The 25,694-nt window shown below is 41.4% G+C and overlaps 2 protein-coding genes across 2 annotated transcripts in view; one reads left to right on the top strand and one right to left on the bottom strand.

Moving 5' to 3' along the window:
• Positions 1-18,633, bottom strand: part of MMUT (methylmalonyl-CoA mutase) — a 20,042-nt gene extending 1,409 nt beyond the window's left edge. The window contains exons 1-12 of the mRNA XM_083831737.1: positions 18,494-18,633; positions 16,471-16,890; positions 13,941-14,308; positions 13,117-13,274; positions 11,672-11,843; positions 11,259-11,507; positions 10,137-10,248; positions 8,737-8,852; positions 8,235-8,350; positions 2,958-3,089; positions 622-769; positions 337-504 (exon numbers count right to left, since the gene is read on the bottom strand). Of these exons, the coding sequence (XP_083687863.1) occupies positions 337-504; positions 622-769; positions 2,958-3,089; positions 8,235-8,350; positions 8,737-8,852; positions 10,137-10,248; positions 11,259-11,507; positions 11,672-11,843; positions 13,117-13,274; positions 13,941-14,308; positions 16,471-16,849 (2,118 nt within the window). The 5' untranslated portion in view covers positions 16,850-16,890; positions 18,494-18,633. The remainder of the gene's footprint in view (positions 1-336; positions 505-621; positions 770-2,957; positions 3,090-8,234; positions 8,351-8,736; positions 8,853-10,136; positions 10,249-11,258; positions 11,508-11,671; positions 11,844-13,116; positions 13,275-13,940; positions 14,309-16,470; positions 16,891-18,493) is intronic.
• On the top strand, positions 18,617-25,694 carry CENPQ (centromere protein Q). Its single transcript, XM_083831740.1, has 9 exons — positions 18,617-18,750; positions 20,189-20,317; positions 21,644-21,701; positions 22,081-22,195; positions 22,573-22,641; positions 23,683-23,812; positions 24,227-24,346; positions 24,530-24,607; positions 25,041-25,694. Exons 2-9 carry the CDS (start codon positions 20,192-20,194, stop codon positions 25,167-25,169), a joined length of 825 nt encoding a protein of 274 aa, XP_083687866.1. The 5' UTR covers positions 18,617-18,750; positions 20,189-20,191; the 3' UTR covers positions 25,170-25,694.

The raw sequence follows: 25,694 nt of genomic DNA, 5'->3' as shown, positions 1-25,694 counted from the left end.
CCTTCACCAATATTATGCAAGATACTGGTAATCAAAAACAACAGAGCATAAAGAACACCCCCCTGAGGCTAGTCTTTTCATAACACAACTTAATATTCCATCCAATAAACAACACAAATTAAACCAGGACACGGTGTGCAGAAAAGCAGACCGAGGAGACCTGACAGCACTCTGCGACCACCCCGCAGATCTGCGCTGAGCCTGGCGATTGTGCACGGCAGCCTTCAGCACAGTAAATCACCTCTGACATTCAGAGAATATAAGAAATAGCTAAAAACAGCTCAGACTGAATTAAAGCGGTCTCCTATTCTTGATGGAAATAACGTTGACACGTACCTGAGGTGGGATGACACCTCCGCATATGACAAGAATGTCTGGCCGGCTGAGGGCATCCAGTTCTTTGATGAGCTCAGGCACAAGAGTTTTATGACCTGCTGCAAGTGTGCTCACACCGACACAGTGCACGTCCGCATCGACTGCCTGCTGGGCCACTTCTCGAGGTGTCTGTACAGAAATAGGATTACATGACAATAGTCCCAGCCTGATTTTTCAGCAAGCGTTAGGGAGGAAAAAAAAAAAAAAAAAATCACACTATTTGAAACGCCGCTCAGTCAGTCATACCTGGAAGAGGGGACCTATGTCCACGTCAAAGCCAATGTCTGCAAATCCCGTAGCAATAACTTTAGCTCCTCTGTCATGGCCATCTTGACCCATCTTTGCAACCAGTATACGAGGCCTGCGCCCTTCACGATCCATGAACTTGTTAACTCTGATTGAAAACATGTATTGTATCATTGTAAGTCACTGGGATTCACTAAAGCATTTCCACAAATTAAAAATAATACATAAATCATCGGCTGCAATTGTAGCATAGTTTCTTTATATCATACCAAAGGATCTTCCAATTCATGGTTTGCTTATGTAGTCTGCACACTATTTTAATATTTATGTTATGCGATTAATAACCAATTTCTTGTATTTACTATCCTGAACAATAAAACATTCTTTTTTGAAGAAAACCACTCTACTACTCTGCTGCTTTGCAATGGAAAAAAACACTGCATTCTTTGAGGATTTAATGAGCTGACTTACAACTAACTTAAACACAATTCTTAGATTTTAAGAATAATTATGACCAATTATTTCAAAAGTATGCATGGCACACAGGCTTGAGTTGGGTCTTACACACAAACAAAGGCACAAAACAACAGGGCACGAAACTGTGCAGAAAAGGATTACCACGTTCCCCTTCCTGTGTGCTCCCTTCTGGTGGCAGTTTGGATTTCTGTTGAATTAAAGTGACCTTGTAATCACAGGCTCAGAGATTAATCTTTCACCTCGCTTCTCATTATCCGCGTACTGCCACGATCTGTCCTTGAGTGGGATGTTAAGACAACTGTTTTTTAGAAATATTACTAACATGAGTTTGTTCATATTGTACTGTTCTGAGCATTCTGTTAAGGATGGAGTTGTACGAACTTGGTGTGCCTGACACAGCTGTGTTAATCACTGTAGGAATCCATTGGTTTACTTTGGGGAAAAGAATGACTCAAGAGAAAGCATTTATCAGCACAGATTTAAATAGCCTCAGGAGATGATGCCAGGACAACATGCATTATGTAAGAATAGTTAAAAAAAAAAAAAAAAACACAAAAAAACGACACTGACATCTTAAAAAGGAATTATATCAAGGTGACTGGGGGAAGCAGACTGACAAAGCTTTTATTTGACAACCTACAGGAGTTGGGCCTTCCTTCTCTATTCCTAAGGACTGTTAAGAGTATCACCAAAGTTGGTATCCGAATTGATCTGTAATGTCTTAAAATCCTTCTCTATTGTTTTTTATTCCCATATTCTTGTTTTCTTATTTACCCACCCACATGCTCCCTTCCAACAAAACCAGCTCTTACGTGCTCCAGAGCCTGCCCTACTAATACCACCTGAGGCACTGCAACCCAGGGCTCGAGTTAAGAGTGGGGCAAGAGTGAAAACGCACTTTTGAAGGCCTGTGCAAACGTGACATGTAGCGAAGTTTCATTAGCATGTGCACAACCCGTTCATATGACCTCTGACTTAGAGGCAGATATATAAAAAGGGAGCTGGATCTTTATTCTCAAGGCATCAGTTCTGCTTCATATAAAGGCATAATTACAAACGCTTAAATTCAGACTAAACATTTGAAATAAGAAAAGATGGTGTCATCTCCCAGCACAGCTACCTTCAAATCAAGCTAAACATTACCACTGCGAAGCCACCAAGAAATTCCCTTTTAAGAGATACTTTAAGATAAGCCCCAACACAGCAGGGACTTATAAGCATTGATCCATGTTACACTGCCGCCCACTATAGCAATTCAGTCTCTTCACCCAAGAAAGAGGACAGCACTAAAGGCAGAAGCTGCCAAAAGGCACAAATAGTTGGTGTTTTCACACATACTGCCATCCTCTGATGTTTTCTCCCTAGAGACATGAGTAAGTAACAACCATAGGCTGAAAGCTGTGCGTGGATATCCAGACATATTTTAGCTTTACAGTGTTAAAAACAGTAAGAAAGAAGGTGCAGGAACAATTTATGGCCTGCCCCAAATCAGGTTTTGCAAATATGAATTGCTGGAAATATTTGTAGAGAGTATGATTACACGGTTTCAAACAAATCAATCCAATGTATTGAGATCTCATGCAGTGTTTCTCAGATTCTTAATCCCAAGGCTGCCTATTTGAACAAAATCCTCAAAGTATAGAGTCAGCTCCGTGGATTTTGTTTACAAGCACATAGAATTAAATTAAGTTTTAACTCTTCTCTTATTGCACTTATTTCTTCTCATCCTGATTACTTGCTTACAGGCATGAGAAGGCCTGTGCAGGCGGTTGTTTTGTTCTGGGGAATGTAACTCGGGATTTGGGACCTCATGGACTAAACGCAAGGCTACGTGAGGCTTCCTGGGAAGCTATTCTCACCTATTGATGGCATGAAGAATTTCATCACTCTCTCCAAACTCCTGGCGGTAAGCTCCGCTCACCATTCGGTCACTGGCTTTATGCTCTCCGAACACCTTCTTCATCGCATCTGTTATTTCTCCAACGGTGCACCTAAGACAAGGAGTATTAATATTATCAGGAGGCTTCTATGAGAATAGAATACAGAAATCACTGGCAGTGGCCCAACTATTTGCCTTGCTACAGGAGCAAATTCAATTACACTCGTTTCCCCTGTGGTCCTACAACTCTGAACATCTGACTCATCCACTAATAGAGCATGCGAGAGTATTTTTAAGAAAGCATGGTTTTGCTGATGTGAGAAGTGACTTTATATATGACAAGGCAACTGGGACTGTTGCACAGCAAAATATTTCAGCAAATTGAATTTTCTCAACTGGGAATTTTTTAATGCTCAGATTGCATGATCTTGCGCTTGGACTCAAACTCAAAAATATAAATCAAGAGAATAAAAAAAGAAGAAAATACCCAAAAGCAGACTGCAACCTAACTTGTTTACTGGAATTTGTTTGTATTGACCTTACTGCCTATATTTTAAGTACTTAATGTTCTTCTTCTTCTGACATAGCTCTTTTATCCATTGAGATGCAGAGGAAGTTAGGAAAATCCATTTACATGCAAGTTACAAGCTCTGTTTGCTACTGGAGACACTGTACGTGTTAGAAATAAACCATTTTACCGCTGTAGCACAATTGCCAGAAGCAAACCAGGTTTTGCTGCCTTCTCATATAAACAGAAGAAATAACAGTTTCTGTTGTAAAGCATTTAAAATCTTGTGCTTAATGGATTCCACCTTTCTGTGTAAAATCTATCATGCAGACTTGAACCAAAAAGACAATGCTGTGATACAATAACAAAAGAGCCCCCACCTAAATACTAAGAAAAAGAAATTTACTTGGAAGGGAAAAACAACTTATCTGTGGAGAAAGAGCAGTTCACCAAGTAGTCCCTTCACACCAAGCTTCTTCTGGTATGAAATTAACTGGGAGTTGGTACTGTATAATCATTTTATGGTATGCCACTAAGCGCCGGATGAAATGTTACATCAATATATTCAGTAAAACTATTTTAGCTTATATTTGAATAGAAAAAGATTAAAGAATTTGTACCAAGCACAAGTATGACTTGCTGCAAACTTTGTCAAAGTGAAAGGAAGACAAATAGCACCTTTCCAAAACACTTTGAAAGTAAGCTTATATATACAGAGACCAAACCCTATCCGTTTGGCTACTGCTAAACACTTTTCAAACCCCTGAAATTCACATTTTTTCCCTGTCATATTACATTTAACTATAAGCTACTCTTAAGTGAAATTAGTTTAAGCATCCCCCAAATCTTTTAATACAAAATGCTCAAAGGACTTTTGTACAAGATACAACTTCTGGCCAACAGAATTGTACTCAGGTTTCCTTCTGCTGTTTGCATTTCCAGTAGGTACTACCTGACTCCTACCCTGCTCAATCTGCCACACTTCCAATATAACAGATGGATTTCTGCTGTATTAACAGAATGATTCAGTACATTTCAGTGAGGTGTTTTACTTTCTGCGACTGCCCAGCTGTTTTGCTTTTTTACTTATGTGTTGTATACTCAAACTTAACCATAGTTAACATGAGCCAGCAATGCACTCTTGCAGCCTAGAAAGCCAACTGTACCTGGGCTGCATCAAGAGCAGCGTGGCCAGAAGGCTACAGGAGGAGAAGGTGTTGGTGCCCCATCCCTGGAAGTGCTCAAGACCAGGTTGGATGGGACTTTGAGCAACCTGGTCTAGTGGGAGGTGTCCCTGCCCATGGCAGCACGGTTGGAATAAAACAATCTTTAAGGTCCCTTCCAACCCAAACCACTCCGCGATTCTATGATTCTATAATCTCTAACTAAACTAATATAAAACCGCAGAAATTCTATCTTGAACATATAGGTGAGATCTGCAATGCACATGCCTGAAGGTGGCCTCTTATTTCTATGTATCGCTACATGGTTGGCCTGCTTTGTCTAGAAGAGAGCATCGTGCTGGAACACACTTTTTTTACTCATTAATACATGCTCGATCATTTTTTGTCATCTTCCCTCCCCATGACCTTCTGGAATTGTATTTTGAAAGTTCTCTGCTTTTATCCATTGTCTTCCTCAGCACAGTAAGGAGTTTATATCTGGATTCAAGAGGTTCTTAGCTGACAAAAGCAACCAATGCAAAGTAACATCAAACTTATATTATCTGGAAGGCTGTGTGTGAATGGGACTTCGACTGATACTATCTTCAAATTTATGAATTAGTAATTCTTTAACAAGCGCTAAGTACAAAGCAACCTGTCCATGATAGCAGCAGAACCCACTGACATCACTATGCGATACTCTTCATTTTTACAGGGTGTGGAATCTCAGACAGCTTAGGAAGCGTTACCTGAATTACAGCAGTTTTCAGATTTTACTCGCTGATACTGTTTTTTGTTTTTCAGGACATCTACATAATCAGATTAATACTCCTGTTGTCTGATAGTACTAAAAAAAAATAATTGAAAAGCAGGCTAACGTGTTAGTTTAAGTGACTTCCCCAAGGTTGAACAGTGAGTTTGCAGCAGACTGACAAATAGTATCTAGAAATACTGACCCTGTCTCAGAGTGCTAGACGTCACAGGTTGCAGCTTGACATAGACACATCCCATGCATAAACACTGTCAACTTCCTCCTGTGTAAACACTGTCCATGGCTGAACGTGCGCCTTCTCTTCTGGAAAAAACTCTGAATTTCAATACATCTTTCACCCCTTCTTCTTTTGCAAAAGCAGTGTAAGAGCACAACTTCAGTTTTAAATTGAAGTGCAGCACATGTAAGTATACTTGTATTGTGCTCTTCTGTTCTTGCCATGCGGAAGAGTGAATAAAAATTTCATGTAACAGGTGAAAAAGAAAGGGTCTGGACTACCAGCTTTATTGAAGTATAATCTGGTGGCTGGGATTAAGTTAACTGTGTACTGCACAAAAACTGAAATACATTTCTTTCTTCTGTAAATGCTGCTTCTAAAATCCCTTTAGAGTACTTCAGAAATTCTGTCCTAAGTCCCTGAAACCCTTAAAATTCACAGTTCCTAAATAATAATAGCTTTGCTTTTAAACTACTCGAGTGTTGTCCTACTATTTTCCAACCAATATTAAAAAAATAAAAATCTTTCCTTAGTTCTTAGCCCTGCTGCAGAGGGTGCCATCTACATATGCACAGTGGGACAGCTGCCAGCAATACAGCCTCTCTTCTTAACATGATTAAAATCATATTTCTAATGACAATATTTTTCTTTAATCAGCTAATCATAACATTAGACAAGTTCTTTACAATCTGGATAAACAAAACCCTTCCCATTTCTGTTTACCTTTACAGCAATATTTTGTTCTAGATATGACTGTTATCATCTCAGTATTGTAAAACTTAATTATTCTAATTCTTATTATTAATTTATAGCTATTTCTATGCACGCTGATAAAACCCTACTAAACAATTATGCAAACCTGAGAGAACAGAAGTCACTGTGCCTTTATTTTATAAATTTGTGTTTCCTTCATATGACTGTCACTCAGCTGTCTTGTGTGGAACAACATTTCGTTCACACCTTTGTTTTGATGGATAACAGGTAGTTTACAACCTAATCTACAGTTTTAAGTCAATCTATCATTTTGAAATAAAGACCAAAAGTTAACTATAAAATCTGTTTTATGTTTTATTAGCGTGTAGCCCTTAGAAGATGTCTGGTGGCAAGGACAGTGTGTTTCTACATAAACTGCTGTCTGTGTCCTATGAATTTCTGTACTTCAGCTGCAGAGGATTGCTGCACAAATATCAGAAAGTCAGTGACCATAATGTGCCTGTTAAGACTGTCACCTTCAGTCTGTTCAATCATTACTGCCACCCTCTCTGTGCATTTCACAAGCAATGAGAGGTAGCAGTGTGTAATCAGGTGACAAAGCACTATGAGGACACAGACTGGGCAGACCAAGAAGCAGCATCACATGCGCTTCATGCCTTTGTCCATCTTTGTCTACTACTTGTCAAGGATGAATGTGCTCACCTGAAAATCTTTTCCCATGTTGCCCTTAATAGAAGGTGCTCCTTGTAAATGTTCACAGAGCTCACAACCCTCCTTTAAATGCTCTTTATCAGACATCATGACAACTTCATTCTGTGGTCACATCTTGTATTTGGACTACTTAGTTTCAGGGCAGAGATGTTTTATTTTGTTTGCAACTTACAAAGGGGAGCTGCAGCCCATGAAGGCCTTTAAAAATAATAAAAACAAAGTCCCTAAGGAGAGAAACTAGCAGTTAATTTGTCAATTTTGGTAGAGAAGACACGAATCCTTGGTAAATCCAACACGACCCTTCAGTAACCCCTACAATACACAGACAAGCACAGGTAGACATGCTGCTAGCAGCATTGTGACAAACTCTCCATGGGACAAAATGTATTCAAAGTATGGCTGTTAGTGTTCCAGGAAAATGAATGAAGAAATTAGAGAAGTTACAGTAAAAAACAGGAGTGTATCACAATAAGGAGTGGATTTGGCTTGTTAATTTCTGGGGCATTTAGTTAATTAAAGAACAGGTAGATAAGGCATATTCTAGGCACTGATGCTTACTTTGATGTAGGAACGAGAAGAGTCTTTTAAGACTTTAAGACTTTCACCTTAGGTGAAAAAAGTACACATTCCCACTGGACTCTAAAAGATGTCTCACTGCTTTACTTAAGAGCATCTTTTACATCTTTGCCTGACTAAGGAAACTTATTTCTCAATCCAAAAATGTTTTCACACCAAGCTCTGGTGCAAGGAAGGATGAAGCAACAGACTATATTAAGACTGCGCATATCCATTTTAACATGTCAGACACTTCTCAAGCTCCCTGACCTATGAAACTGCAGGGTGCCTGAGAAACCTAGTTACATGATGAAACTGCTAAGAGTCTGAGCCTTAAACAACACAAGGTGCGTGAACAACATCATTTCAGATGAGATGCTTTGTATCCCCATTGTTCTTTATGAGAAATTAAAGCATAACTGTAACAGAGTGTGAAACGTAATCGTCTATCTTACAAGTTCAAACTGCAGCCATTATTTATTTCCATCTCTGAAGAAAAGAAACAGAACATCTTGAGAAACCAACTTTGCTGACACCGTGGTCAAGAAGAGTTGAAAGATGAAAACAATCAACCAGTTTTTACTCAGCAGTTGGATATTCACCCTCATCCCCAGTACCTTGAACGTGCTGCTTCCACTGCAAGAGCCAGTAAATTGCCTTCACCTGTAGCTGCACACTGTGTTAGAGCTGCAAGACATTGCTGGGCTGCTGCTGGATCTCTACTAGCCTTCACCTGAAGTGCAGAAAAAAAATATTCAGTCTGAGTAAGAAGCATTACGTGTTTTTAAAGCAAAACTGCATAGCTATTTTCTATCTTAGTTTTAGAAAATGTCAATTTCTCAATTTTGAAAGGTTATTTATATACTCATGAGATTATCTAAAGACAGGGATTAAAACCCAATGAACAGAACATTTTTGTTTGAATTTTAATGCTTTGTTTCTTGGGGTTTTCCAGCAGTCTGCACTGAATTTAATGAACAGAAATCCAGCTTCTCCACTAAACACCACTGTGTCCTCAGAAATTTGAGGGTCGTTTTCAGGAAGCCACCTTCCTGTAACATTTACTCAGGTTCTATCTGCAATTGTAATGACTCTAATATTTAAGAAGGTAGTTCCCACCTTATTAATCTTCTCGATCTGCTTGCTACGGACTGAAGTATTATCAATAGCCAGAACTTCAACTGTCTCCTCTTTTTCTAGCTGATGCTTGTTTACTCCAACAATTACTTCAGACCCTGTTTGCAGTGGAAACACCAGAAACTTAGAATACGTTTGCAAACTACTATGAAAGGGCACCATAATTATAGAACAAGAAAATTTTGAGCAATATAATGTAGTGCTTTACTTTATAACTATATACGCTTCAAATACTTAAATAAATGATAAGAAGGACTTAAGTCTATTTTCCGTGTTTTATGATAAGAGATGGTTAAATGCATGAACAGTCAGTGAATAGTAGGCAGGTAAAAGATTTGAAATAGAATATTTATCTTACAAACTCACTTAGTAGTGACTCACTAATATTTATCAGCTATTTTTCTCTTTTTAAGATTATGTAACTGAATTTTACAGGATTAAGCAAAGATACTGGTCTTCTACACTGCTCTGCATTTACTTTTCTTATTTTAGCAGACAAATAAGAAAGTGAAGTTCCTACTTAAAATTACTCCATGTGAATAAAAATTAAATTATTATGTTCAAAAACTGGATTTTAGTTTTCAGCCAGTATGGACTTAACTATCATTTTATTTGCAGTGTTTGATAACATTACTACGCTCTCACTCTTCAAAGCAATAAAACCTGCTTCAAATGTATCCTCCAAAACAAACAAACATCACCACCAAAAATACTTAAGTGTATATAAATTATTTCATGTTCCAGTTAAGCCTAGTTTCTGCTACTGGACTGTTACCAGAATGCAGACTACAAAAAGAGGTAATAAGCACATGTATGTTTTTATTACACATATACAAATGTAAATTTGTACATATTTATACATATACACACCTCCACATATACTTATTATATGTGCATATTTACAATCGCAAACAAAGAACCTCCCTCTAATACAAGATGACTGGGTTTTTCCAGTCTTCAGGAGACACGGGCACTTCTCACACAAAACGAGAGATTTGGCCAGATTTGGTCAATGTTGCCACCTGCTGGAGATCACAGTTTCAAGTACAGGAGCCATAGTCCAAAAATACTATGCCAAAAATTAAGTAATTAGATATGATAGGCTCAAGGTACTCCATTAAAATAGTGTTTATAGGGCTTTGTCTAATCTGGTCTTCAATACGTCAAGTAAGATTGTTTTTATATTGATACTAGTTTCATACATACTGATATATCCAGAAGCTTTCACTGATGTTCAATTAAAAACTTACCATTTTATCACTTGCAATCTGCTATTCCTAAACTAAGGAGAAAACAAATGAAAGCAAACACATGCAAAAAAAAACTTTATAAAAAGGTATTCTACTGGGAGTTTCCCCTTCTTTCATCACCCTGCTCCCTACCAGAGTCAATCCTGGCTTGTCTTCGGGCTGCACACTCTTCAATACGAAGTTTGGGAATTCCCTCAGCAACAGCTTTGGCCATTCCACCCATTTCTTCAATCTCCTCAATGAGCTGAGAAATGCAGAGGATTGAGAAAAAAATAAAGGGAAAAATAAAGTATTAGTAAGGTTCTCAAAATGAGCTTTGCACTTACACTACCATCCAAATTCTTACAACACTTAAATATACAGTCTTGTACTCCTAAAAGTGTTTCCTCTCTCTGTATCTCAGGCTACGGGTTTTGGTATACCAGGTCCTTTTCTGCAGAGCTGCTTTCCAGCTGGGTGCCCCCAGCATATCCTGCTGCCCGGAGTTGTTCCTTCCCAGGTGCAGGACTCCTTCTTGAACTTGATGAGGTTCTTGCCAGCCCACCTCTCCAGCCTGTCCAGGTCCCTCTGGATGGCAGCACAGCTGCCTCTGGTGAGGCAGCCACTCCCGCCCACTTTCATGTCATCCCTGAATTGTCTGAGGGCGTGCTCTACCCCCTCATCCAGATCATTAATGTAGATAGACAGGACTGTCAATTATTGATCCCTGGGGTACCCCACCTGTTACTGGCCTCCAACTAGACTTCGTACCACTGTCCACTACCCTCTGGGTCTGCCTGTTCCGTCAGTTTTCAACCCACTTCAGTCTGCTCATCTAGCTCATACTTCAACAGGTTCTCAATGAGGCTCTAATGGGGAACAGCATCAAAGGCCGTTATAGTTTGGCTATAAAACTTCACTTGCAATAACCCCTGGTTTTAAAGTTTCAAGCAGACAACCATAGGCATGAGTAGGCATGTACCTAGGTAGGATGGTTTGACTCTTTCCACTTTTGAACCCCCATTTTTTTTCCTTACATATGAAACAGAAATCCCGTAAAGTCAGGAGTCTTCAGACTTGATAATTTTATATTTTATTCTACATTGGGCTATTTTCTTTCTGAAGGTAGTCTGCCAAAAGGCTGAAGTTTCTCTCTAAACACCGTGTTTTTATAAAGTTCACTTACTAAAAAAATCACTGAAGCGTAAGTGTAAGAATTCCCTTTCAAGAAGCTACCAACATATCAAACAGTACCTTAAAACCATGCAAACTAACCTTCAAAGCAGCTTCATAGACATCATCGGTGAGGCACTCCATGAGGTAAGATCCCCCCCAGGGGTCTGCCACTTTAGGAATCCCTGACTCCTCCTGTATTATGATCTGCGTATTCCGAGCAATGCGAGCGCTCTTCACCGTGGGCAAACCCAAAGCTTCATCAAAGGAATTTGTATGCAAGGACTGTGTACCCCCAAACACTGCAGCCATTGCTTCAATGGTAGTACGAATAACGTTGTTAAAGGGATCCTGGAAGGAAAAGAAAAGCTCTGAAGGATAAAGCTTCTGCTGCAGGACTGAGGCATATCAGCCACGCATATACTACCACAAAGAAAATAAATAAATTAATTAAACGAAGGCGCAGAAGTTAAACGTATTTTAATCAGGAAACAGATGAGGGTCCCATTTCTAACCTGCTCAGTGAGTGACCAGCCTGAAGTCTGACAATGAGCTCTCAGCAGAAGAGATTTGGGATCCTTGGGTTTAAACATTTTCTCTACCAAGTGGGCCCACAGCCGCCTCCCAGCTCGTAGCTTAGCTATTTCCATATAGAAATTCATGCCAATTCCCCAGAAGAAGGAGAGTCTGTAATAAGAGAGTATGAACAGGATAAAACTTTAAACTAATCTAAAAACCTCTGTTTTAGTAAAGGACAAGTCCTTTATCTTAAGTCCAAATATCTTAAGGGAGGGCGTCAAGAGGATGGGGCCAGACTCTTTCTAGTGGTGCCCAGAGGCAAGGCAAGAGGCAACAGGCAGTGCCTCTTGCCAGTGCCACTGGTTGCTGGAACTGCTAAAATGCCCCCAGGGATTGTTTGGGGGATCCCTAGGTGAAGCAGTGCTCCAGCAGGTCATCGATACAGACAACGATGCTCTAGTTTCCAGGAATTCTCCTGGACACAATCTTCTTGTGTAGCTATCACTCACAAACTACTTTAAACGAGAAGTCATTACAGATTATAAGCAAGCTTTCACCCTTCCGGCAATTTTAATCCAAATTCAACACCAGTTCAATTCTGGATAGCATATCAGGGAACATGCCAATTGATCTACCTTTTTATTTATAACTTCTAAGATTTATAAAAGTAAATATGCTTAGTAAAAGCCCATAAAACTCATTATACTAAAAATGCACTGAATTAGCTACTGGAACAATTTGCCAAAGGCTCTTACAGTCTCTGTCACCAGAAAGTCTGACAATAATGCTGGATCTTTTTCTAAATGATCCACTTTAGTTTTGTCACAAATCTCAGAAAGAGGGGTTAATTCAACTCTCTCCGACAGTTTGACTATGCAACAGGCTGCAGGAACCACATCTGCTTCAGACTCGCTGTATATTTAGGTAACGTGTAAATCAGAAAAGACTAGACACTGAAACTGTGATTCTGCTCAGTTTGGCAGTAACTAAACAATGATACAATATTCTGGTGAAAATGAAACGACACTTTTAGGAAACATGCAATTATAAACTCCTTGAAATACCTTAACTTTTGCTTTGCTAAACATGTATTTTTTTTCAAATATTTCAAAGTGATGCTAGATAACAAAAGACTCAATAACATTGCAAGAGCTTTTGATACATTCTGCAGTCCTAAAGCTACAACTGTATCAGCAATGCTTGGGCTTCTGAATGAATTTTATTCAGTCTGTTAGCAGAGATGTAGTATGTGGACTGTCGTGGACCAGATAGGTTGTTTTGTTTTGTTTTGTTTTTTGCAAAGTTTAAATGGCAGCAAAATGTATTTGCAATAACAGTGCTGCCAATATTGACTGAGAACACAAATACTGAAGAACATTTAATGTTAAAGTAGGGGTTTTATGAAAAACGAGTTTTGTACTTGTAAGTTTGTTTAGCTCACCTTGGTGCGAATTCATCAATGGTGAGGCCAGCTTTAAGTCCAGTTCTGCAGTACTCCAAGCCATCTGCTATAGTATAAGCTAATTCCAGAATGGCATCCGCTCCTGCCTCTTGCATGTGGTATCCACTGATTGAAATGGAATTAAATTTTGGCATATACTGCAAAAATAAAAGAACAGCGTATGAAAGCAGAAGGGAGGGGAGAATTGTGCTATCAACATCCAGAAATAATCCATTATTTGTAAATTGCAAATACAGCACACTAGATGGTGTTTGCAGATGTTTATTTGACGTGCTTTTACCTTTTTTCATTATTGTGTTTAAGCTATCATTCATCATGATCATTCTTTCTCAAGGTGTTCCACTCTTCAGTGAAAATGCAACTACGAAAACATTTTGTAGTACTGAACTTTGGTACTTCAGGACTTTACGCTTTTCATTACCTTCTTCTCATGCTTCATTTCACAGCTGAAGTCCTTCAAGATTTCTTACCTCCTTGCTCCTGCTTACAGCTGCATAATGCTTCTTAACTACATGGCTTCTCATTCTCTACGCCAACAGCCTCTCTACTCCTTGTCTCTATGATTCTTGCCATGCTTTCAGACTTAGTCTTAATCTGGTTTTGATTTAGACTTACTTAATCCTAAAATTTATGCTGTAAGTGATTTGGGACCTTCACTTGTCTTAAGCTGTACTCCTGTCTGCTTCCACAGCCGCATCCTTCTTCTGTACGACAGGCCTTCCTGTCTTCTGGGTTGTTCTGCACAGTTCCTCATACGTAGGTAACGAGGTATAATAAAGTAAATGCACTTGAACAATGACTACCTTTGAGGTGTACTGGAAGATGTCCGCAATAATCCGCATGGATGGTTCTGGAGGGAAGATGTACGTATTCCGGACCATGAACTCCTTCAGTATGTCATTCTGGATTGTCCCTGTCAGCTTGGCCTGAGGCACTCCCTGCTCCTCTCCAGTCACAATGAACGTCGCCAACACAGGAATGACTGCTCCATTCATTGTCATAGAAACGGACATTTTCTCTAAAGGAATTCCATCAAAAAGGATTTTGGTGTCTTCCACTGTATCAATGGCAACTCCAGCCATTCCAACATCCCCTCGAACTCGTGGATTATCTGAATCATAACCACGGTGGGTAGCTAAGTCAAAAGCAACAGACAATCCCTGTTGGCCAGCTAAATGAGACAAGAAAAAAAAAAACAAAAAAAAACACAGAAAAAGAGATTCAGAAGTGTTCAAAAGTTGAATTAGAACTGAATCTAATTTTATTAATTGTATTTTACACCATCCAGCTTTGTACAATAAACCCATTTTTGATGTTCAGCACTGCTCCCTGCTGAAACTTGTACAAGGTCATATAATCTACGGTAAATTTAAACTTTCAATGAAAAACCTTTTAACTGACGAAAAAAATATTGTAGTCCTTCCAGCTCAGCCACATAATCAACTCGGTGTGCTTAACAAACTACTGAGTAACTTTTTATCCACAAATTAGAAATGTGCATATACATTTAGCGTCAGGGCTTACACTCAGAAATATTACTTAGTGTAGCTGGAAAAAAAAGTGTGATAAACCACATCCCATTAACTTCTTATCACAAATCAAACACATGCACACTGATTGTTTCCATGGCTCTTTTGACATATGCTGATTACTCCTGATGAGAAGTGATGCATTACTAAATCTGCAGCAAGAGAAATTTATTTATATGATATTATAAGAAGAGAACTGGACTGTTAGAGCTCTTTGGCAGACTTGTTGCTGCAACCTGAAAGCAGTACTTGGGGCTGCAAATCCCACACATTCATCCTCTGATCGGCATCACTGCTCCTGAACTAACTGTATCTAACCCCTTTGCAAATCAGCTTATCATCAGAACTCTTAATGGTCAGATCCCAGCCACCACTGTTCATCCAAAAAACTAGGTGTTAGCTCTGAAGCACAGTGACAAAAAAACTTTAATTTGTCCAGCTCACTGTTGAGACAAGCAAACCAAATTTCATCTGTTGTGAGAACTGATGATTCACTGATGTTGTGAGAACTGATATTTCAGCACTGCTCCAATTAAAGAGTGATTTAAATCGATTAAAAATGCTTTACAAAAACCTAGGTTAGATTCAGAATCAATGCTAAGAAATCCGATATTAATACAACTATTAACACAAGAATAGAGGTAAAATTACAGTATCACAACGTCAAAACTCAGATGACGATGAAAAATTCAGGCAGCAAGCATTCTTGAGGAACAAATTGAGCAGTGCTACCAGCTGGCCCAAGCCTTAAAACTCCTGCTTCCCCAGCGACTTTCAGCAGCAAGGCAGAGTATATTCACAACAGTCTCTTTCGAAATGTTTGTTTGCAAACCTCTAATACCCTGTATTTGTGTTTCCTTAATTCACTGAGACCTTTACAAACACAAAGATTCAATACTTGCAAGAATACTGCAGCAGCCAGTACTGCTTCATATTAGCTAACCAAAATAAGGCAAAAGGTAAAAATTCCCCCCCAAGATCACCCCTCCAGCCTTCAACAGTGACATTTTGCATACGAAGGACTGTAAAGTGGGACGTAAAAGCATCACAGACATATTACTTGGAATGCAAATGTCAGTGGTCTGTTCTTTTGACTGGTAAGGTTGTAACTAGCTTCAAAAAGAAGCATTGCTGGTGTAAAACAGATGTGTCAGTCTAACAAGATTAACTTTTCAGTAGAGCTTTTGCAATACTCAGAAGTACATTATGATGACACACCTGCTATTACTTAAACGAATTGCTGCAAATCACAATACAGAAATATTGGGGAAACTGCTCTCAAATAATGAAAACGCCAATACTTTTGGAAGTTTGCTTTACTAGTATACCAGGAATGCCACTGTTCATACGTATTCGCATGAGTTCATTAAAAGCTTACAAAATGAGATGGAAACCCAAAATGTCAGAATGCATTAATACCAGAAATAACTAAGTGACAAATTTCAGCAGATTTGTTCTCTACAGTATTTTATTACAGTCAAAAAAATGAGAGCAAAGTGCTCCATGATCTCTACTGTTTGAACTTTGGGATGCAGCCAAATGCTGTCTCTGCCAGCGTCAAGGCAGAAGAACTAAAGATAGCATTTAACACATTCATCTCTCCATCTCAGTAGTAAAACGAAGCAAGCAGAGCTTCAGAAATGATCTAATTTACGGCTGCTAAAGAAATACAGTGCCACTGGGAAGAGCCTATGAGAAATCAAACCCCACCAGGCTGCACAATCACATTTTCCATATAACTTGACACGTGACTGGTTCCCGTTGCTTTGCATGGCAGAGTGGCCTCCCACAGGAGCTCTCTTACCTTTAATATTGTCCTTGTAGAACTTGTTGCTCTCCTCCACTGTACTGAAGCCAGCGTACTGGCGGATGGTCCACGGCCTGTATGTGTACATGGTCGGGTACGGCCCTCGTGTGAAAGGTTTCACCCCCGGCAGCTCCTCCGGGAGATCTTTCGTGTCCCTCTTGGAGTACAAGGGCTTGATGTCGATCCCCTCTGGGGTACGCCAGATTAAATCCTTCGGGTTCTTGCCTTTCAGCTGCTTCTCAGCAAGGGCAGCCCACTCGGGGTGCAGCGGCTGCCTGTGCAGCGACCGCCACGCGAGCCTGCAGGCTGGAAGCTGTGCCGGGCAAATGCAGCGGCAGGGCCGCAGGCGCAGGAAAGCATCCTTGGCTCTCAGCATCTTTGTCCCAGTGGTTGGCCAGCACGGTGCAAGCTGAAGGGCTTAAAAAGAAATATTTTACATTACCATACAGATCTGAGATAGGAGAAGTCAGGCTGAAAGGCTAAGCAGTTTGTGAAAGCCAAAACAATTATTCAGGAGAAAAGAGAAATGTATTCATTGCTGACTTGACAGATGCCCTCTCCCCTTGTCTTTCAACCAGACAATACATAAAAGTTCACGAAAAAGCCTACATTTTCCTCTGGTAAGGGAAGATATTCCAACTCATCTACAGCCACACATGAATTGTGCACCTTATTTCAGTCCCTAAGCAGCACCACCATTAATCAGTCAGTGAAAGACAGTGCAGTGCACAAACACAGCGTGCCTCCTTGCCTTCCCACCACCTCTCTCTGATCTACAAATTCCTTTGGGTCAAAGAGGAACCCCCAACATCAAATAGGAACTCTGAAATGAGGGTGCCGTCAGCAAATTGCTGACATTTCAGAGGGTTTCAAAAAGGTGGTTTGGGCTGGATGAAAATCAGGGCTATGCTGGGAAAGAAACAAAGCGATAAAACCTGGTGTGTGAGAACACAGGAATAACAGAAATTGCAGAGCTCACCCCATCGTGTGTGACACTGAGATGGGGGATAAACTCGCCCAAACTGTAAGATCCTCTGCTTCTGCCCTATGTCCCCCATCCCTACACTTTTCAAACCAAGCCAAAATCTCCACAGCGTGGCTCCAGGGCCCAGCCACCTCCTCTCTGCCTCATCACAGCCCCTGGAAACCCTTTTCACACAGAATCACACAATGATTGAGGTCGGAAGGGACCTCTGAAGACCATCTAGTCCAACCCCCCTGCTCAAGCAGGGTCACCTACAGCATGTCACACAGGATCATGTCCAGGTGGGTTTTGAATATCTCCAGAGAAGGAGACCCCACAGCCTGTCTGGGCAGCTTGTCCCAGTGCTCTGTCACCCGAACTGTAAAAAAGTTCTTCCTCCTATGGTGATGAAACCTCCTGTGGTTCGGTTTATACCCATTACCCCCAGTCCCACCACCGGCCACCACTGCAAAGAGTTTGTCCCCATCCTCTTTACCTGGTCCCCTCAGGTATTTCTAGTGGTTAGTAAGATCCCCTCTACAACTTTTCCCTCAGGCTTTTATGAGAAAGTCAGGGTAAAGCTGGAAAGCATCCCCCTCTCTGTTACGGTGCAGCAACATGCTCCTCACACATTTTTGGATGCTACACACAGCACGCCTATAACCTGGCATGCACAAGGGGCACTGGACAAGCCTCAGCTCCCTGCAGAGAGCCTGAGGGCAACCTCTGCGAGCTGCACTTCTGCACAGGTCCTGCCACGGCCCTCCTGAAAGGCAAGCACGCAGCACAGATGTGGCAAGCGGACATCTGAACGCCTGGTACGGCCCCGTTCAGCCCCACTCGGCCCTGTTCAGGCCCACTCCGTCCCGTCTGGCCACACTCAGCCCCGCTGGGCCCCGTTCCGCCCCGCTCAGCCCTCACAATCATCCCCCCCCCCCTCCCCAGCCCTCCTCAGCCCTCCCAGGCAGCACCGAGCACCCCCGGCCCGCCCCCTCACACCCCCTCGGTGCCCAGTAGGGACCGGAGGACCACCACGAGGCCTCCCCGGGCACTCACGGCGCTGTTCGGTGCGGGACGGGGCAGCGGGAGGGGCGGGACGGGCCCCGGGGCGATGCCGAACCCCTCGGTCCCCTCACGGCCCCTCAGGACCCCTGCCGGTGGCCCCGCGCACACTGCGCATGCGCATCACCTCCCCCTTCCCCTCCCCTCGTCGCTATGCGCATGCGCCCGGTTGCGCGGGTAAAACGGGTCGGTAACGGCTCGGTGCTGGGAGACGGAGCTGCTGGGAGCCGTGAGGAGGCAGTGGTAGCGGGGTGAGTCTGTGCGCCGGGAGTTGTTGTGGGGGTTGCCGCTGTGTTAGCCGCTAGGAGCGGGGGGTTGGGGGAACGCGGAGTTGGTTGTAAGGACTACAGCTCCCAGTAGGCTTTTCGCTCGGAGCGCCTGCTGCGCTGTTGGGGCTCGCAGCGTTGCATGCTGGGAGTTGTAGTGCGCGCGCCGCGGGCGGAGAGTCGCTGTCGTGATGGTCCCGTGTCGTGATGTCCGGCGGGGGGGTCACCACGGGGAGCGGATCCCGGGAGCACAGTCTCCGTGGCACTCCTTGGGAGGCGAAATCGGACGAGCTGCGGGAGGGGTGGTGGTATGGGGCCGGTTCTGGGCTCCCGCCTGTATCCCAGCACCCCTGCATAAGGAATCCCAGAGCCGTTAGGGTTGGAAAAGACCTTCAAGATCACCTGCTCCAACCACCCCCCTACCACCAATGTCACCCACTGAACCATGTCCCTAAGCACCACGTCCAACCTTTCCTTGAACACTCCCAGGGACGGTGACTCCACCACCTCCCTGGGCAACCCGTCCCAATGCATGACTGCTCTTTCTGAGAGGAAATGTCTCCTCACTTCCAACATGAACCTCCCCTGGCACAACTTCAAGCCACTCCCTCTAGTCCTGTCTCTAGTTATCTGTGAGAAGAGGCCGACCCCCAGCTCCCCACACCTTCCTTTCAGGCAGTTGCAGAGAGCAATAAGGTCTCCCCTGAGCCTCCTCTTCTCCAGACCAAACACCCCCAGTTCCCTCAGCCGCTCCTCACAGGACTTGTGCTCCAGGCCCTTCACCAGCTTTGTAGCCCTGCTCTGGGCACACTCCAAGGTCTTGATGTCCTTCTTGTAGTGAGGGGCCCAAAACTGAACACAGTAGTTGAGGGAGGGTGTAGCAGTTGGGAGAGAACCGTTGGTAATTGCCAAAGCTGGAGGAACTTGTCTCACCAAGAATTAGCTGCATCTGAGCTGTTTTGCAAGGCTCGTGGGATGTGCAGCTTCCTTTTCCTCCATCTCTGTAATAAATAAGCCAAGAAATTAAAGGCTTAAAACTGCAGCAAGGGATGTTATGGTAGACAGTAGGATAAAAAAGTTCTAATGGATTATCTCTACCAGGCTACCTTATAAAGACAAAGAATTTCTACTGCTGAAGGCCTTTATGTGCAGACCACATTGTTCCCGCTGCAGTTATTGTGTTGCACTGCTGATCTTTGGCATGCTGGCTTTTACATCTACAAAAATTTGTAGATTACACAAAGCCTTGTCTAAAAGGCAGATGGGGATGCTTTTGTAATGGTCCTGCACTTAGACAAGTATGCCAAGCTTCAGGCTCACGTGCTGTGGCATTTCTTTCCTTTTGCTTGTTAATGTGCAGTTTGTATGAGATGGATTATAATTGCTGGATTCTTTGTTTCCTCCTTTGCCGTTTGGTTTACAGACAATGAAACACCACCGTACGTATTCCAGTAAAATGGGGGAGACAGATAACGAGGGAACAGCAAGAAAACCTACCAGCAAAAAAAAGGGAACGGATGGAGAAAGAAGAAAACAAGCTCAAAAAAGAAAGGTAATCATTATTTTGGGTCAAATAAGTTAAAAAATAACCAAAGAAAGAAAGATGGATATTTGCCCACTTTTCTGGCAGACTTCACAGATTTTATACCTTTCATTAAAGGTAGTCCTCTCGAGGAAATGTCCAGTGTGGACAGTTCCTTTGAGACTGTTGTGGTTTAACCTTGGTAGGCAGCTCAGCCACACACAGCTGCTTGCTTATTCCCCCACAGTGGGATGGGGATGATATGAAGGTAAAAGCGAGAAAACTTGTGAGGTTGAGATAAATATAGGGTAAAAGGTAAAGCAAAACCTAAACACCCAAACAAAGCAAAATAAGGAATTCACTCACAGCTTCCCACTGGCCAGCAGATGTTTAGCTGTTTCCAGGACAGCTCCATCATGCGTAAGAGTTGCTTGGGAAGACAAATGCCATACCCTCAAACATCCCAGCTTCTTTCCCCCAGCTATTATTGCTGAGCACAGTGTCATGTGGTATGGAGCACCTGTTTGGTCAGTTGGAGGCAGCTGTCCTGGCTGTGTCCCCTCCCAGCTTCTTGCGCACTCCCAGCCTTGCTGGCAGGGCAGTATGAGAAGCAGAAAAGGCCTTGATGCTGTGTAAGCAGTCTTCAACAACAGCTAAAATCCCATGTTATCCGCAATGTCTCAGTCACAGATTTAAAATATGGCACTATGCAAGCTGCTGGGAAGAAAACTGACACAAAAAAACTAACTATCACACAAAGAAAAACCACAGGCAAAGCCATAATACAGCCCCCCCACCTTAACTAGGAATCCTGGAAACCAGGGAGCAGGTGTGTGCTACTGTGTGTTTGGTCAACAGAGGGAAGTGTTGCCTGATGGTTAACAAGGCGAGCTGGCTGTGGTTTTGAAGACCTGCATAGAGTCTCCTTGAACAGAGTGGTGAAATCTAAGTTCCTTTGGCTCATGTGACGTTTATTCAGTCCTGGAAAATATTCTCTCCATATCTCAGGATTGGCCTGAGCAGCTTACTGTTGGAAAGAGTTTGCTTAACAGCTTACCTTATGAGCAGTGTGAGCTCAGTGCTGGTTAGGCAAACATCTTGTGTATTTCTTATTTCATGGCCCATTATTGGAATGGGAGGAACTAAGAAGAATGAATCGCTTTCCTTAACCTACTTGAGATAAACTACAGTGTCACAGTTCAGAAAGCCTTTTCTCTAGTCAGTAATAATAGAGGAATGTCAAGCACTGAAGTGCTTTCACGTGCTTTTTATGGCAGGTTAATGGTAGTAAATAAATGGTTGCACAGCAGAGAATGTCTACAAATGTTGCAATTCTGAGTAAATCTTTCTTTTCAGGGAGTCACTCAGACAGTCAAAAGGAAAAATAAGGAAGATGAGGATTATTCCCCTGCAGGTAAGATTGTAGTCTTTCCTTATTTTTATCTCTCACAAATAAAGTGCTAGCAGTAACTGCTGTGAATTTACACACGTGGGAGAATCAACACAGCAGGGGCCTTGTCTTGTTTCTATCTCCAGCAGTTTTGGAAAGGTATCTGGTTAGAATGGAATCTGCTGCTGTAGGAAAGAACCTTTTGTATTTCGTGCTTGTTAAAGAACTTGTCACTTGCAAATAAATAACACCATGTAATATAGATGGATTTGATCTGATATTTTTGTGAGATGGAAAAATCCAAACCATTGCATCTTCAACTACTGCACGACCGAGTTATAAAAAAGCTGCTTATCCAGGTTCAACAAATCATATCTTTTTCTTTCTTTCTTTGTGTTATCAGGTGAAAGAGGTTATTCAAAAAAAGTGAAACTAACCAGTGCTAAAACAGAATCTTGGCAGACTCTCTCAGAGAGCAGCAGGAAGTTTCTGGAAACTGTAATGGACTCGGGAATACTGTAAGTGCCAAATATCCTGGTGATTCTTTTCTTTATTCCCCAGGGAATAAAGTAAAAATCATGACATTGCCCAAGTCCGAAAAGCTGACTCGGTGCTCGAGGCACAGTCTCACCAGTGCTGAGCATAGAGGAGCAATCGCTTCCTGCACTATTTCTGATGCAGTTCAGGATGCCATTCTGGGCACGCTGCTGGCTCATGTTCAGCTGGCTGTTGACCAGCACCCACAAGTCCTTTTCTTTTGAAGAATGTATGATATAACTTTGTGTGAAGCTGGAAACTTTCATCTAGAGAGGTTCTGACTATGTTTACTTGACTTGAGGTCTGTGCTTGTAGGCTTTCTGATTTAAAAAAAACTTTGCCTTTATTTTCTTTCCAGATCTATTTTGTGCCAACAAAGTGGGGGAAAAGGAGATGTTCAGAAACACCTAAACCTCTTGAAAGAGAGGTAAGAAATTATAATTTTGAGAGAAAAAGGGAATTTGGTTTACCCAGTTGTTCTGTGCCATAGTTCCAGGATTGCTCCTGGGAGCATCACACTTAGGAAAACTTGGAAGGGAGAGTGGATGCAAAATCAAGGAGGGAGGTATTTTGACAGTGGACAAGCAAGTATTGTTGAAAGTATCCAGACCCATTTTAGCTACTTCTACAGAAGTAGCAGGACTAAGCAGGTATTCTTAACAGCTCTTTTAATAAGCTTTGTACTTATTTAGTAGGGTTTACGTTTGTCAGCAGCTATTTATTTTATCATTTTATGATAGAGGCAGGAGCAGTGAGCTAAGTTTTCTTAAATTTTAATTCCTTTTGTGACTGTTAAAGTTAATTCAAAGAGAAGTCAAAGGAAAAAAAAATTGCTAGGGCATGACTTGGAGTCCTTTTATGCCATTATGGGAACAATTGTTTGTGGCTGAGAATTTTTGTGTTCGTGTGGGTTGGTGTACCCCTTATCAACATTGGGCCTAAACCTGTATGCTGCTTTCTTTGGTCTTCCAGTATGTGAACACAAGCAGCTAGTTTTTCATAACTTGTTTTCTTTTTTATGCTTCATTTGTGATGTGTCAGGTTTGATTTCTGAGTTGCCAAACTCCTCCTGCACCTCCATATCAAATCTGTGTAAACTGTGACAGTTTGTATATAACAAGAAGATACTTGGACTTTAGCAAAGTATTTGATATTGTTTCCTACAGTAAACAACTGACAGGCCTGTAATTCCCTGGATCCTTCTTCTTGCACTTTTTGTAGATGAGCATCACATTTGCTAACCTTTGGTTAGTGAATTTTGGAATTCCAGTTTGGAAAAGAATCTGGGACAGCTTTTCTTCCTGTCTTGATACTTTTACTCTGCTGACAGCAATTGGGCTAAACTGAGTTTAGTTTCTTCCCAGAGAATTCATTAGTAATTTTTTTGTTTGTTTCTGGTTTTTTGTTTGTTTCTTTTTTTCAAAGAACTCCAAACAAGTAGTCATGCTTCCTTTCTCTTTTTATAAAGGATGCTGGGACTTTTCAAGACCTTAAAGGTGCCTCCGGGGAAGCTGGGTGACCTGAAGAATGTCCTGAGCCTTCAGTTGGCAGAGAAACAAATGCTTGAGACCAATGAAAAGACTTTGATACAACTGCAGGTATGAAAGAAATGGAAAGGAAGAAAATAGGTTTTGTGATACTGCTCCTCAGTGCATTGTAGCTTTTTACTAGAAGGACTGCTGGCTATGCCTGTGCTTCTGTGGAAGAGTAGTCCAGTGTTCACCATCACCCACTTTAGCTACAGAGCAGAGTATTTTTTTTTTCTTTTTCTTTTTCTTTTTTTCAGTGACTTGGCTGATGCTTTGGAGAAGAGACATTAAGCTCTCAATGCTTTCTTAAAGTACTATCAGGAGATGGAACAGATGTTAATTTCTTGTATTTCTTGTTATGTTTTTTTTTTTCCCATTCTTCAGGACTGTTTGTGTAGGGATTTTTATGCTGTATATTAAGCACAAAAGACTCACCATTTCTAAAGCAGATTTTGTTCTGTTTTTGTTTATATTTTATCTTAGGAAGAAATAACTGAAGCTGAGCAATCAGCAGAACACGTGGAAGAAACTATAGTGAGACTGCAGAACAAAATCCAGGCGCTCAAGAAACAGTTAGAGGAAGATGAAAAAAAGGCCCGGAAGGTATTGGCAACAGGTTTTGCTGCATTCCTCTAAGGAGAAGGTGTTTCAAGAGCTAGTACATGTGAGCTGTTTCTGCAGAGAGTGTTGTATAAAGGACTCATCTGCCTTTGAGAATGTCTTTTCATTTTTTCAACTTCAGTTGCAAAATTTAAAAGTTCAGGTTTGTTTATTTCTTCCTTCTAGGTGTTCCAGGAAGGTGGCACTGGGGCACTCCACCTTCCAGAACTCCCCAAGCGCAGTTTACAGGCACCCACTTTGCAGGTGAGCATGGAATATGTTTTCGGAGGCAGCTTGAGTATGAGAAGGAAGGCAACAGAAAGTGCTTTTATTACTTAAACGGTGCCAGAGAGGGCAATTTATCTGAAAGCTTTTCCTTTTTCTTTCTCTTCATTCAGGGCTACATAATGAGCTTGTGCTTTAAAAACAGAACAAAACCCTTGAAAACTTGCCACTTAAAGGAACACTTGTCTTTTCTTATGAGCCCTGTGGTTCTAAAAGAGCATGTAATCATTTCTGAAGTATACCTCTGTGTAACTGATGGAAGGAAGTCTGTTTCAGTGTGTGCCTTTTAATCTTTTATTTTTAGCTGAATCTAAATACAGGTAGTCTGCATGAATGTCTGATGGAGTGAAACTTCTGTTGGATTCAATATAATTGTTTTTTTAATTTATATTGTCTATTATTTTTTCTTTAGGAAGAAATTTTGAAGATAAAAAATCAGAAGGGTCTTTTAAAGGATATGAATACTATTCAGCAGTCAGCTGATATGAAGAACATGTTAACCCTCATTGAAAAGATATATGAGAAGGTGGACTTCCTTTGAGAGACCAAAATATATGGAGTCTCCTTTGAAGCAAGATGATGTATGCCAGTGCAGTCACTCTGTTAATGTAGGGCAGTGGGATGCTGATCACAGAAATGGTGCTTTGTTCCTAATGGCTTTAGTGTTTTGACTGCTGAATATAAATCTGTATCTGCATTCTGGGACTCGATTAACATAAGTGATCAATAATCAATACTGATCAAGAAACTTTATTTTTTTTAACCTGTGATGGCTTCTAACGTTGATATATACTGCGTTAGGAGGAGGGAGGGAGGTGGAATTTGTGTTTATTTTGGTATTTTTATATAGTAAGGTAACCCATTTTATTTTGACTTTTATATTGCATCTGTAAATTGGTGAAAGCAGTACCTCTTAAACTAACATTTATTTTGGAGTTAAATCCTCTTTAAACCTGAAGCATGTAATAAAAATATGTTTATCTAGTGCTCAGTTGCAAATCTCCTTTTCAACTTTCACAGCTCTTAAATAAAAAAATAAATAAATAAATGCAGGAGATAGTAAAAA

Source organism: Anser anser (assembly GCF_964211835.1).
Source record: "Anser anser genome assembly, chromosome: 3".
NCBI classification, from domain to species: domain Eukaryota; kingdom Metazoa; phylum Chordata; class Aves; order Anseriformes; family Anatidae; genus Anser; species Anser anser.
The sequence above is the reverse complement of the archived record's forward strand: the minus strand, read 5'-3'. Positions and strand labels throughout refer to the sequence as shown.